The sequence below is a fragment of the Chiloscyllium punctatum genome, chromosome 11 (genome assembly GCF_047496795.1).
Source record: "Chiloscyllium punctatum isolate Juve2018m chromosome 11, sChiPun1.3, whole genome shotgun sequence".
In the NCBI taxonomy this organism is placed as follows: Eukaryota; Metazoa; Chordata; class Chondrichthyes; order Orectolobiformes; family Hemiscylliidae; genus Chiloscyllium; species Chiloscyllium punctatum.
The window spans coordinates 87,475,387-87,489,780 of record NC_092749.1 but is presented as its reverse complement, the minus strand read 5'-3'; the positions used below and the strand labels follow the sequence as shown (position 1 = coordinate 87,489,780).

General features: G+C 42.0%; 1 protein-coding gene across 1 annotated transcript in view; it reads left to right on the top strand.

Moving 5' to 3' along the window:
- The first annotated feature begins 12,483 nt into the window (after positions 1–12,483).
- The window catches only part of LOC140483167 (plasminogen-like), a 109,601-nt gene continuing 107,690 nt past the window's right edge, over positions 12,484–14,394 (top strand). Inside the window, exon 1 of the mRNA XM_072581194.1 lies at positions 12,484–12,576. Coding sequence (XP_072437295.1) covers positions 12,510–12,576 — 67 coding nt within the window. The 5' untranslated portion in view covers positions 12,484–12,509. The remainder of the gene's footprint in view (positions 12,577–14,394) is intronic.

Below are 14,394 nucleotides of genomic sequence, written 5' to 3'. Positions count from 1 at the left end.
TATTACATTGGCAGTTTTCCAATCCTTTAGAAGTCTTCCAGAATTTATGGACTTCTGGAAGATTACTACTAATGCATCCATTATCTATGTAGCCACTTCTTTTAAAAACCAAGGGTAAGGGGCCAGAGGAGTTATCAGCTTTTAGCTCTTCTTGAGGACTATGTTTTTGATTTATGGGCCTTCTTTTTGATTTTCAAAGGACATTTTCCATTCTCACTAACTCATTCATAAGGTGATACAGTCACATAGTAGCATTACCTTTTTGTACTCATGTTGGTATTTGAACTCACATTAAAGCAGAACTAGAAGAATTCATCATTGTCTTTGATGCTTTTTGAACCAATTAAAGTTGAAGTCAAAACACAAAGGGAAAGCATTAATTTCTGAGACACTGTTATAACTGGACCATAGGCAAGGTTCCCGATTTCTGATGGCTCCAGCTATTAAACTTGTGGATGAAGAGGCATAAACTGGCTCCTTTCCTTTTTCACCCACCCCTTGATGATTGCAACAAGGTTAATTTGAAAAGGATTCTTTCCTTTGTGAATACCATTCTCCTAGATCAATTTAACATATGCCTTGAAAAGAAGCCAATTTATCCAGGCTTTGTTGAATTAACAAAAAGAGCAAGTTGTTAATTACTACACATGAGAAGAATTAGTAACAAAACACAAATAACAGGTTAGACCTAAAGGATATAAGTTATTAAAAAACAAGTCAGTCTCTAAATTGTTCAAATAATTGAATATTGCATCTGTTGCAGTGGAGGTTACTGGCAATGTTGACATTGGTGGTTGAATGGTTGGTTTCACAATTTTTAGTTTTGCAAATTGTTTGAAATTACGTAGTCCTGATTCCTTTAAACTGTGATTAAATTCCAGCATTCAGGGTGAGAAAGAGTCATTTTGTCTGGCTGTTGGCTTTCCACCACAGAGTTTTTACCTGCAGCAGTGCTGATCAGGGGATAGTTGTTTAACTGTTTCCTTCACTCTATGCTCACCCTCAAGTAGAAGGATTCAATCCCATTTACATACACCAGGTGTGTTTAAACTGGCTTTTTCATCCTAATTCTTGTGAACTCTTCAAAGGGAAAAATACAAAGTGCAGATTAGGACATAATCCACAGGGGGTTGCTTGCTGTTGAGCAGATGGTCATCAGTCTCACATTATCTTTGTAGTCACAAAAGATCGTGGTCCAGTGTGTTTTGACATCCCTCTTCCTTCTACCCTTTGAAGGGCTGGTGTTTGAAGCCCCCTCCACTACCCCAGCTTCTATTATTGTGACATTCTGTGGATCTCTTTCTCCAAAAAAGCACTTAATTCAAATCTACAGCCATTTTTGGCCACATCAGATCCTCTTAAACAAAAGCACATTTTGAAGTTAAAAGTTAAAAATGTCTACATTACTTTGGAGTTATGACTCATGATCATGACGATACTTCAGTATTTAAACTGGCATGGACCCAACTCCACTCCTCCAACCCAAACCAACACATCCCATCCCGTTAAATTCAATATTCTGGACCTGACATCACCACTACCCCATTTGCCACAGCACTGACTAGACCCCCCCAGCCCACCCCTACCCACATCTGACACTCTTAACACCTGGTCCAACATACCACCCTAATCCAAGCAAACACCATCTCGATCAACCTGGCTGACTCCCTTGGACAGGACACACTCGTGGAACTGACATCCTCACCCAAGTCAATACTTCTGGGGACCCAATTTTCTTCCTACCAAACACTCAAACTGACTCCACCATACCCCACCAGGATGGTTTCAGGGCTCTCCGCTTCTTCATGGAGCAAAGACCTGAACCATACCCACCCACTACCATCTCATCCACTTGGCCGTGCCTGTGCTCAACCTCAACAACTTCTCTTTTAACTCCTCTCATTGTCTTCAGGTCAGGGGAGGTGGCCAAGGGTACATGCATGGGCCCCAGTTATGCCTGTCTCTTCATCGGGTGCGTGAAACATTCCTTGTTTCAGTCCTATTCCAGTTCCCACCCACTACTGTCTCTCTGATATATCGATTATATATCAGTGCTGCTTTCCTCTCTCATCTGGAATTGGAAAAGTTCAACAATTTTGCTGTCAATTTCCACCCCGCACTCACTTTCATCAGTCCAGTGACTCCTCCCTTCCCTTCCTTGATATCTCTGTTTCCATTTTTGGGGATAACCTGATCATTAATATCCACTATTAACCCACAGACTCCCACAGCTACCTGGACTATACATCCTTGCACTCTGCTTCCCGTAAAGACTTCATTCCATTCTCCAAGTTTTCCACCTCCTTAGCCTTTGTTCTGATGAGGTCAACTTTGACAAGGGAACCTCCAAAATGTCCACCTTCTTCCTCAACCGAGGGGACCCCCCAGCGCCGCTGTCGATAGGGCTCTTGTTCGGGTCTGACCCATCTCTCACACATCCGCCCTCATTCCCTCTCTTCCCTCCCACAAATACGATAGAGTTTCCCTTGTCCTTACCTATCGTCACACCAGCATTCACATCCAGAAGATCATCAGCCGCCATTTCTGCCAACTTCAGCAAGAGGCCACCACCCTCCCTTATCCACTTTTCACAGGGACCATTCCCTCTAGGACACCTTGGTCCACTTTTCCTTCATTCCCAACACACCCACACAGCCTTAACTGCATCTTCCTCTGTAATGCCTGAAGGTGTAACACCTGCCCATTTACTTCTTCCCTGCTCAATATCCAAGGTCCCAGCATACACTGGGTGACTGCTTCACAGGACACCTATGTTCTGCCTACAAAAGTGACCCTGAGCTTCCAGTTGCTTGCCACTTTACCACGCCATCCTCTTCCCCGGCCAACATCTCTGTCTCAGGTTTGCTGCAGTGCTCCAGCGAAGCTCAGCACAAACTGGAAGGGCAACACCTCATTTTCTGCTTGGCGACGCTGCAGCCCTCCGGACTCAATATTGAGTTCAATAATTTTAGGGTCTGAACTCTTTGATATCCTAGTCCCCAACTCCACAAACCAGGCATTGTTATCACGTAATCTACCATTACGCACTACCTGTTGTTAGCTGCTAAACAGTCTCCATTAACAGCTATTCACTCTGCTAGCCAGATCATTATCTACTCCTTTGTCTGTCCAAGTGTTCTTCTCTCACATTTTTTGCTGGTCTGATCGACGATCTTCACAAAAACTTTAAAAGTTCTTCTCAGTCTTTGGACTCTATCCCCACCTAACGTTTATTCCTTACTCCCTCCCCCCCCCACCCCTATCTTCTGCATGTAAACTGATATTTTCCTAGCTATGGTCTGTTCAAGGAAGGGTCACCAGACATGAAACATTAACTCTGATTTGTCTTCACAGATGCTGCGAGACCTGCTAAGCTTTTCCAGCAACTTCTGTTTTTAACCCAGAGGGGGTTACCTGGGGGAACAGTCCAGGCCTAACTGTGTAGGTATAAAGACACATAGTAAACTGTTCCTGGTTCAAATTTCTACAGCCTTACCTTGAGGTCTTTTCATAACTTATAATTAGACCCAAACATAATATCCAGTCAGCCTGATTTCAGTGGACCCAACTCGATCCCCTAACCTGGCAATCTTCCAACCTGACCTGGCTCCTAACCTCTCCTGCCAGACTTGAGACCCCCTGACCCGATATTGTTCCTTTGTGCCAGACTCAACACCCCTGATCTCAACTGCCAACCCTCCATCTCTGGACTGACAACCACACGATGACATGAACTGACATCTCTCCATCCACTAGACCTGACACCCACAATCCTGATCTGATGCCATCCCTGCCTCTCTTCCCCCTCCCCATTCCTGGGATTGGCAAAAAAAAACTCTCCCAGCTGAAGCAAAACTGCAGCTGCCTCCTAGTTCTGGCCTTAGACCCACTAATTCTGGCTCTCAGCTGTCAGTTTCTACTGACCTATCCCCATTCCTAGCCCTTCTATTCCCGTCTCCCAGGTCCTGGATGTCGACTCTAGGAATCCTCTCAGATCTTGGCTCTATGTTTCCCACTTGTGGACTTCTGCATCCTGTTCCCCAGCAATTCTTTCACATTCGGCACTAACTTACCTTGCTGACTGCTGCTTTCATCCAATCGCCATTTTTTTTGTCTCCCTTGTTTGTTGCTCATAGATTTATAGTAAATCTAGCAGTACTGACCTATCAGAGGTAAGCATAAGAGAGAACCACCCTGTGATTGAAGGAGCTGAAGGATGTGACTGCATTGAACAGAAAAATCAAATGATCTAAAAAACTCTAATCACATGAACATGACCTTGTGCTGTAAATGTTAACAACTAAACCACAACACAATGCACAGAAATGAGTTATGCAGGCATGAAGGAGTTAGTTGTAACTTTGCAGAATAGTGAGTCAGCTGAAGCTTTGGCTCATTAGAAGACTGGAAGTAACATTATCACAAACAATATTGCAAGGTAACTGCTGTTACCTAATACAATGAAGAAACAATGATACAGAAGGGATGTTCACATATCCACTAATCCTAAAACCAGATATCTCTCATCATACAGTAGGGGCCACATTGAGTTAACCATCTCAAGGAGATCAACTTACAACAGAGTGCAGGAGTCATATATCTCAGGCAGTTCGGTAGAGAAAGACAAGAGATGCTTGGTTGAATTTTGCCTTAACAAAGCAGTTGGTTGGTTAATATATCTGTAAAATGAAAGTAAGGTTTTCAGTTTGTGTTCAAGTCTCCTGTTGTCTGTTCTCTTTAAAAACAGCTTGTTAGATATAAGATTATTAGTATGTTAAAAAAGTAAAATAATACAATAAAATGTAAGGAGCAAAGATAGTGGAGTGATTTTAATTAATTTAATTAAATAGGATAGAGATAGTAGGTCATAAAAGTGTGAAGGGCTTTTGCCCGAAACATCGATTTCGAAGCTACTTGGATGCTGTCTGAACTGCTGTGCTCTTCCAGCACCACTAATTCAAAGCCTGGGACATGCTGAGCATTAAGGTGATCCACAGTGATCACATCTGTAGCAAGTATTTGAAGCTTGAGCAACTTTGGATCCATGTTGAGGATCTGGAGTCTGAGCTGCAGGCATTGCATTGCCTCAGGGACAGGAAAAGTTATCTGGACACTTTGCTCCAAGTGGTAACCACAGTCTTTAAATTAGGCCATTCTGATTTGGACAAGATGGTGCAATTGTGGGTGAGGCAGGTAAGGGGACCCAAGGGACAGTTTTCAAGGGTTTCAGTCCCTGCAAATGTGCAACAGAGCAATGTTCTTGCAAGCTATGCAGACGTTCATGGAGACTGTAGAGAGGATGAGCAACTGACCTTGGTGTCATGGTAAGAGAAGTTATTCAAGTGAAGGGAGGAAATAGGAACATGATAGGGTTAGGGGAGTGTATAATTCGGGGGATAGATGCTACTTCCTGTACCTGTGAGCGTGAGTGTCAGGCTATGTTGCCTGCTGTGGTGCCAGGGTTAAGGAGATCTCTTGAGTACTGGAGAGGAAATTGAAGAGGGAGGGAAGGGATCCATTATTGTCATTCATGTCGGTGTGAATGACATTGATTGGACTGAAAAGGAAGTTGAGCTGAAAGACTTTGAACAGTTAGGAGCTAAACTAAAATGCAGAATCTCCAAAGTTATAATCTGAGGATTACAATCAAAGAGAGTAAATCAAGTAAAGGTATTTAATGTAAGGCTTATAGATTGGTGTGGGAGGAATAGGTTGTGTTCATGGGTGACTGGCACCAATACTGTGATAGAAGGGAGCTATTTTGGTTGAACAGGATTCAGTCAAACTGTGCTGGAGCCAATGTCCTGGTGAATCAAATCAGGCACTTTGAGGGCTATAAATGGATAAAGGAGGAATTTTGGGGATGGCAACCCATTATTAGCGGGGTGCAACATGGATTAGAGTTGGAGCCACAATTACTTACTATATATATAAAAGAGATGAAGGAAGTGAATGGACTATCGTTGCCAGAAAGAACAATTGAGCAGGTGCATTGCTGCTGCAGACTGAGGATGTCCCAGGACGTTATCACAAAATTGTGTCAATTGCTGGAGAGAGATTTAGAGACTTGGAATCCTGGTGGCTGTCAATTGCACTAATTTTTTTATACTATTGTCTGTTTCCAAGGACCCACTGCAGACCTACTTGGGATCTCTATCCTCAACCCACAAGTATATAAAGGCTATTACTATTGTTTTTGCCAAATCATGTGACTTCTTCACATTTCCCTATGATGAGCCCAGTGCTACAGCTCAGACAGTAGGCTATGCTGGCATAGCTATCACCCCCAGTGTGCAGGGCACCATATAACGGACACAAATCACATTGAGAATAACATATCATAATGCAGCTGTCTTCATCAAAAAAAAGGCTCCATTCTATCAATGTACAATTTATCTGAGTTGATTGGTACCATACCATAGAAATCTTCACTGGGTATGCTAGATGCTTGCGAACTCTGATGTTCCAGGTTTATTTCAAGGGCCACATGCTTTACAAGGACAGGGAGACAAGGCCTACCCTCTGTATGACTGTGGTCTGCAAACCCATGACTGAGGCCAAGTGCAGATACAATGCTGTCCATTCTTCAATTAAGGCTGTCATGAAGCAAATGGTACACCCCCTAAAGATCAGGTTCTGATGCTTTGAATGTGATCTTTTGGTATATGCAGTCCATGGCAGTAATGCTCCTCATTCATCTGAAGGAAATGGTATTGAGGATGGTAGATTCTGGACCTTCTGTATCCCTGCCACATCCTGAAGGCACCTTCAGCTGTGACTCCTTCAAGTGCAAGCTGTTCAGCAGCCACTGGAGGTTGCAGGTCCTGGTGCAACAAAGGCACAGAGAAAGTGAGGAGGAACAAATGTGCCAGCAAGAAAGCCATCCTTACCTGGTCTGGCCTACATGTGACTCCAGATCCAAAGCAATGTGGTTGACTCTTAACAATTAGGGATGGGCAATAAATACTGGCCTGACTAATAACACCCACATCCCGTGAATGAATAAACAAAAGTCCAAGACCCCAAGATGTTAAACAGCTGCTGTGGTTGGGTCCATTAGTCATAGTTCCAATGAACTCTATGAAGAATATAAGTGAGATGAGCAGTCAGCATTCGCATCACAAAGAAATGTTAATTCAGCATAGTCTGACATGGAGGATTCCAACAGGGAGGAGCATGGAATGCCTTGGCTTTCTGTAAATAGACATTTAAGACTGAATGGGGCCCATTTCACAACTGACTGGGAAAGACAATACTAACTGATGAACGACCAGAGTGGAGAATGTGGTGCTGGAGAAGCACAGCAGGTCAGGCAGCATCCGAGGAGCAAGAGAATCAACATTTTGGGCATGAGTCCTTCATCAAGAAATCATAGAGTCATCGAGATATACAGCACGGAAACAGATCCTTTGGTCCAATTTGTCCATGTCGACCAGATATCCTAAATAAATCTAGTTCCATTTGCCAGCACTTGGCCCATACCCCTCTAAACCCTTCCTATTCATATATCTAACCAGATGCCTTTCAAATGTTGTAATTGTACCAGCCTCCACCACTTACTCTGGCAACCATTCCATACCTTAAGTTCCTTTTAAATCTTTCCCCTCTCACCTTAAACCTATGCCCTCTAGTTTTAGACTCCTCCCACCCAGGGACTGTATCAATGCCCCTCATGATTTTATAAACCTCTACAAGGTAACCCCTCAGCCTCCAATGCTCCAGGGAAAATAGCCCCAGTCTATTCAGCCTCTCCCTAAAGCTCAAATCCTCCTTGTATATCTTTTCTGTACCTTTCAAGTTTTACAATATCTTTCCTATTGTGGGGTGACCAAAATTGCAATAGTGGCCATAATCAATATCCTGTACAGCTGCAACATGACCTCCCAACTCCTATACTCAATGCACTGATCAATAAAGGCAAGCATACCAAACACCTTCTTCACTATCCTATCCACCTGTGACCCCACTTTCAAGGAACAATGAACCTACACTCCAAGGTCTCTTTGTTCAGCAACATTCCCCAGGACCTTAACATTAAGTCCTACCCTGATTTGCCTTTTCAAAATGCAGCATCTCATACTTATCCAAATTAAACTCCATCTACCACTCCTCGGCCCAGTGGTCCATCTGATCAAGATCCTTTTGTACTCTGAGGTAACCTTCTTTGTTGTCCTGCTAAATCTTGGGAAGAGAGCATAGAAGGAAGAATTGGTGTATTTACGATGGATTTGATATACCATTTTATGAAGTGGAGATTCAGAGAAATGCAGTTTGACCTTAAAATTATTGTGGGAGGTTATTTAGGAGGCACGTCGAGAAACACGTTTTCAGACAAAATGTAATGAAAATCTGGAATTCTTTCTGCTCAAATGTGCATGAATTTTGAGCCAAGACTGAAATTTTATTGGGTAAGGATAGGACATGAAGATGATTGAAATGGGGAACAGCTATGACTTATCTGAATGACAGACTAGTCCCAATGACCCAATGATTTACTCTTTGATCCCACATATCCACATTTATGATACATTTATACAGTCGCACATCATTAATTTATTACTGAGCTTATTGAATTTTCGAATCCTCCACATGATCAAAAAGAACTACTGAGAAACATATTGAAACATTATGAACTACTTGTTCATGGTCAGTCTCTGCAGATATGTTTGTAATGCATATTGACAAAAGAAAGTTTATTAATTAACAATTAGTTTCCTTTGATCAGGACTTAGAGTAAACCATCTACAAGCTTATTCCAAAGGTTAATATTTCACAATAGTTGACATGTATCATATCACTGCACAGTGAAAATGGGTAATAAAATTTACAAACTACAAAAAGATTTGAGCTCCAGCATGCAAAAATCTAATTATTCTTTTTAAAGCAATATATACCATTTTTTGCAAGGAGTAATTCAATTGAGACCATAGACCATGGTATGGTGTTATGTTACTGGTAAACTAGAGGTCTTACTAATATCTAATAGGATGGAGCAAGGGTTCAAATTGCAACATTCCAATTGGTGGGATTTAAACTCAATTAGTGCATATATTCAATTAGTAAAATTAGTAAGCCCACAGATCACCTTATGGATTAGCACTTCTTAAGCTTTCACCCTAACATATTAAAACAACCATCCCCTACAGACAAGGAGGAGAAAGTGAGGACTGCAGATGCTTGGGACCCAGGTTCGATTTCAGCCTCAGGCAACTGTCTGTGTGAAGTTTGCACATTCTCCACATGTCTGCGTGGGTTTCCTACGGGTGTTCCAGTTTCCTCCCACAATCCAAAGATGTGCAGGTTAGGTGAATTGACCATGTTAAAATTGCCCGTAGTGTTAGGTGCATTAGTCAGAGGGAAATGGATCTGGGTTGGTTACACTTCGGAGGGTAGGTGTGGACTTGTTCAGCTGAAGGGCCTATTTCCACACTGTAGGGAATCTAATCTAAAGATCAGAGTTGAGGGTGTGTTGCTGGGAAAGCACAGCAGGTCAGGCAGCATCTAAGAAGCAGCAGAATCAACATTTTGGGCATGAGCCCTTCATCAGGAATGAGGTTAGTGGGCAGGGGCTGAGAAATAATTAAAAGGGGGTGGGGTGGGTAACTGAGAAAGTGATAGGTGGATGAAGGTGAGGAAGAAGGTGATAGGTCAGAGGGGAAGGTATTGGACAGGTCCGGAGGGCGGTGCCAAGTTGGAGGCTTGGAATGGGATAATATGGGAGGGGGGAACTGAAGAACCTGTTGAAATCCACATTTATCCTGTGTGGTTGCAGGGTCCCAAGGCAGAATATGAGGCATTCTTCCTCCAGGCATCGAGTGGTAAGGCTTTGTCGGTGGAGGAGGCCCAGGACCTGCATGTCCTTGATGGAGTGAGAGGGGGCGTTGAAGTGTTTAGCCACGGGGTCCTGCGGATGGTGCATGTGGGTGTCCCAGAGATGTTCACTGAAATGACCCGCAAGGAGACGTCCTGTCTCCCAGATGTAGAGGAGACCACACCGGGTGCAACAGATGCAGTGAATGACATTGGTAGAGGTATAGGTGAATTTCTGATGGATGTGGAAGGATCCCTTGGGGCTCTGGATGGAGGTGAGGGGAGTGGTGTAGGCGCAGGATTTGCACTTCCTGTGGTGGCAAGGCAAGGTGCCAGGAGTGGAGAGTGGGCTGATGGGGAGGGGGGGGTCATGATCCTGATGAGGAAGTCCCCTACAGACAAGCCCTACATATATCCAGAATCTGTTCAGATAAGGAGGAACACAATGAACACTTGAAGGTGCTGAAGGATGCCCTCATAAGAAAAGGATTCAATGCCCAAGTCAGTGATCTCCAGTTCTAACATGCCACAGCGAGAAGCTGTAATGACCTCCTCAGGAGACAGACACCCTTCGGTGTCTAGTACTTCCCTGGAGAAACCACATTATCTTCTTTGCAGCCTACAACACATTATCGATGAAGATGACCACCTCACCAAGATCTTGCCTTTGCCTCCATTTCTCGCCTTTAAACAACCACCAAACCGTAGACAGCCAGTCAGGCAGCATCCGAGGAGGAGGAGAATTGACGTTTTGAGCATAAGCTCTTCATTTACAGTCTCACAAACTACAAAAAGATTTGCGCTCCAGCATGCAAACGTCTAATTGTTCTTTTTAAAACAACATATCCCATTTTTGCTTATGCTTGAAATGCCGATTCTCCTGCCCAAATACAACACTTCTATCATATCTTCATTTTATGCCGTCAGTAACATCCTTTAAAAAATTCCACAAATTTGTCAAATATGATTTCCCTTTCATGAGTCCATGTTATGCCATTATTTTCTGAATGGTCTGTTATCACATCCTTTGTATAATAGTTCTAAAATTTTCCCTACTGCTGATATCAAGCTAACAGATCTCAACTCTAGCTCTGTATACATTTTTAGTTGTGTTGTAAACCAGACCAAATCCCTTCAAAATATATATAAGAAGATAGTCTATACCTTCATCATTTCTTCATTCAAAGGCAAACATAGGGTGTTGCGTTCCAGATGCAATTCGATTGATCAAGCTACTGATTTAAAGCAAAACTCACTTTGTTCATCTACTTTGATTAAAATACAAAAAAAGGAAAGAAAGAATTGGAATAACTTAACTCTGCTGGAAACAAAACAGAATACCAATTACCAGTATAGTAACATCCCAGAAACACACCTTTAGCAAAGGCAAATACAGAAAAAAGATTGTCTCAGGAGCAGGAAGAGAATCCTTAACTTTTAGCTGTATTTGAGAGAGGGGGAAAAATGTTTCCACTTCTTCAAAACTTCAACAACCACTGTTGAAAAGTAAAACTAAAAATCCTGGTTCTGTTGAAGCTTGATCATATCCTTTCAGGCTGCTTCTATTGTTCCAACTTAAAAAAGAACCCAGGGCCTCACAAGCTATTTACTCTAGTGCATCTAGTAGACTGCTCTCCACTTCTGCCTTAAAACCTCGCTTAAAAAAAAATCAGGACAAAATACACCTCTTAACGCCACAGTCTCACAGTTGGGAATGATATTCAGTGAACTTGTGCAGACCAAAGGGGTGACACAGTGGCTCATTGGTTAGCACAGGAACCCTGGTTAGATTCCCACCTTGGACAACAGTCTGTGTAGAGTTTGCACATTTGCCCCACGTCTGCGTGGGTTTCCTCTGGGTGCTCTGGTATCCTCCCACAGTCCATAAATGTGCAGGTTAGGTGGATTGAAGATCTAAATTGCCCATACTATGCAGGGAAGTGCAGGCTATGTGGATTAGTTCTGAGAATGCAAGGTACAGAGATAGGGTGGGGTGTGGATTTGAGTGGGATACTCTTCAGAGGGGCAATATGGACTCAATGGACAAAGTGGCCTGCTTTCACACTGTAGGGATTCTTTAATTCTAAGTTTATGAAACAAGCTTTGAATCAGCTGTCCTGGCTATATGGCCTTACAATAAGAGCTCTTTCATGTTTTTGATGCTCGGGCTACATTCCCATCATTAGCACACTACACAGGATGGGGTGCATTCTTGTCCTTGTTTGGAGCAGCTGGATGCACAGGTTACACCATTTTAAGTCTTTAGTATTTTTGTAGCACCAGTATCATTGGCAGTATGGAATCCAATTTTATTGCTTTCTTTTGTGAAAGGAAGTGGAACTTTGGATCCACTCAAATCTCTGTTCAACTTTACAAATTGCGAACATTTGTCTGTATTTGCTCCCAGAAAGATTCAAAAGGCTGCAGATGTTGCTGGATTAATTAGGATTAACAGAAGTCAAATGAAATTGATTAGATAATCAAACTGAAATATTGACTCTTTCTCCCGAACAAAGCTGAAGTATTGAAAATATTTGAATTCTCTTGTGTAATGTTAGCAAGTGTGCGGCATCTTTGTTTAGAGAATGATTTACTGTATCTAAATGCAAAGTGGCTCTTTCTGTCCAGGCTTGTTTGCTTGATGATGCAAAGTCCTCAATCAGTAAATATGACTCATTGCCATATCAGGGATTTCTAAAATGGTTCAAATCAGGATTAAAATGCTTGTGTTTACGGGGCTTCTTTTTCTGATTTTGCCATCTTTTGGTAAGTGAAACTAATAACTGGTTTGGATGGTTAGTGTCTACATAGTGTAATAAATGAATCATATTACTGCAATGTATATAGTTTTGGGCAATACAAACTGATTTATTGGATGATTATATAAAATACAGAAGGGATCTGGATTTACTCTGCATTCAAATCAAGATACCCAGCACTCAGTATTGAAAATGTGCAGCAAAATCTAACATAGAAACCCAATTTCTTGCAGATTTGTTTTTGCTATATTGAATAAAAAGTTAAAAAATATTGGAAAGACATATACTTCCATATGTGCAAAGCCAGTTGTGGTTCACTGCCCTGGGACTCAAATTGTGATGGATTAGCTCCAGAGAATTCAAGTCTAGGCTAATAGTACAGTGCAATACCTAGACAATGCTAGAAAATTAGCTTTTTGTATAAACACAGGACCCATGTTGTCTTTCAAGTTGGTAAGTGATTCCATGCCATTAATTTTGAAGAAGAGTGAATGAGTTTGTCTCTTGCGTCCTGGCAAATTGTGAATATCAACAAAATGGATTCTCTGGCCATTTATTGCTGTTTGCAGGAGCTAACAGTGCAACTATGCCTATGTTTCAAAAATACTTCATTGAATTCTCTTGTGTAATGTTACAGCACCTTTGTATCTGATGTCATGAAAGACACAATACACATACAAATCTTTCTTTAAGAGAGAAGACAGGGTTGTGTTTAGACTGTAGATCTCTTGCCAGTACTGAGACTATACAGACTAGTCTACTGCGCATTTCCCACATTTACAGTTTATGACTTCTGATCATGAAGATTAAATGTTCTTCAACACATGACACTTGAATCTGTCATCAGAACCGAAGAGGGGGAGTGGTGGTGGTGGTGCTAAACATTACTCAACATCTGTGTTCAATAACATTTTCTCATCTCGTGACTTCTCTATGTTTCTTCAGACAGGTTGATTGAAAATGTTGTCACTTTTCTTCCATTGTTTAGAGATGTGTGCACAGAACAAAAGAGGTAAAAGATTTCATGGTATTGGTATGTGCAAATTGGCTGCCATGTCTTTCCACATTCTGACAAAATCTCTAGAAGTGCTTCACAACCAACATTCTGCAGACACTGTTTTCATACACTGGTTTGTGCTATTGGAAACATGGCAGCCAATTTCAACATGGACACCTCTCACAAAAAGTAATGTAATAATAACATGACTCATTTGTTCTAGTGATGTTGGTGGAGGGATAAATGTTGCCCAGGCACTGGGGGAACTCTCCTTCTCTTCAAAATATGATGAAATCTGTATGAATAGCTATGTCCAAAAAACAGACAAAAAATGTGTTGAAGGACTAACATAACTAATGAGGGAAAACATACAATAGGCATTCTGAAATAAAAGGCATTCACAGATTACAAGCTATGGACATCCTGTATTGCAATCCTTTTTACAAATTTAAACAGGAGATGTGCAGGTGAGTACGAGACATGTGACGAAAATCAGCCTATCGATGAGCACAATGTCCACTCCTCAGTGCAGAGAAACTACTCCATCTCCAAGAATGAATGCTTGCATGGATCTATCCGAAATGCAGGAAGGCTTCTAGTGCCACAATGGATGTTAGACAAATAGCTCCCATTGAAAGTTAGCCCCAGTAGCCCCAATTGAAGCCAACTGACCACTATAATATGGTACACTGGGTGGACTTTCCCCAGGCCAGCAATCAAAACAGGGAAACCTTTGTGAAATTGATGCAGAGTGTGCTGACTGTTAGGTTATTGATCTTGGAGAGAATGTGAAGATTAATGCAGGCCTTTTAACTGAAATTCCTGATG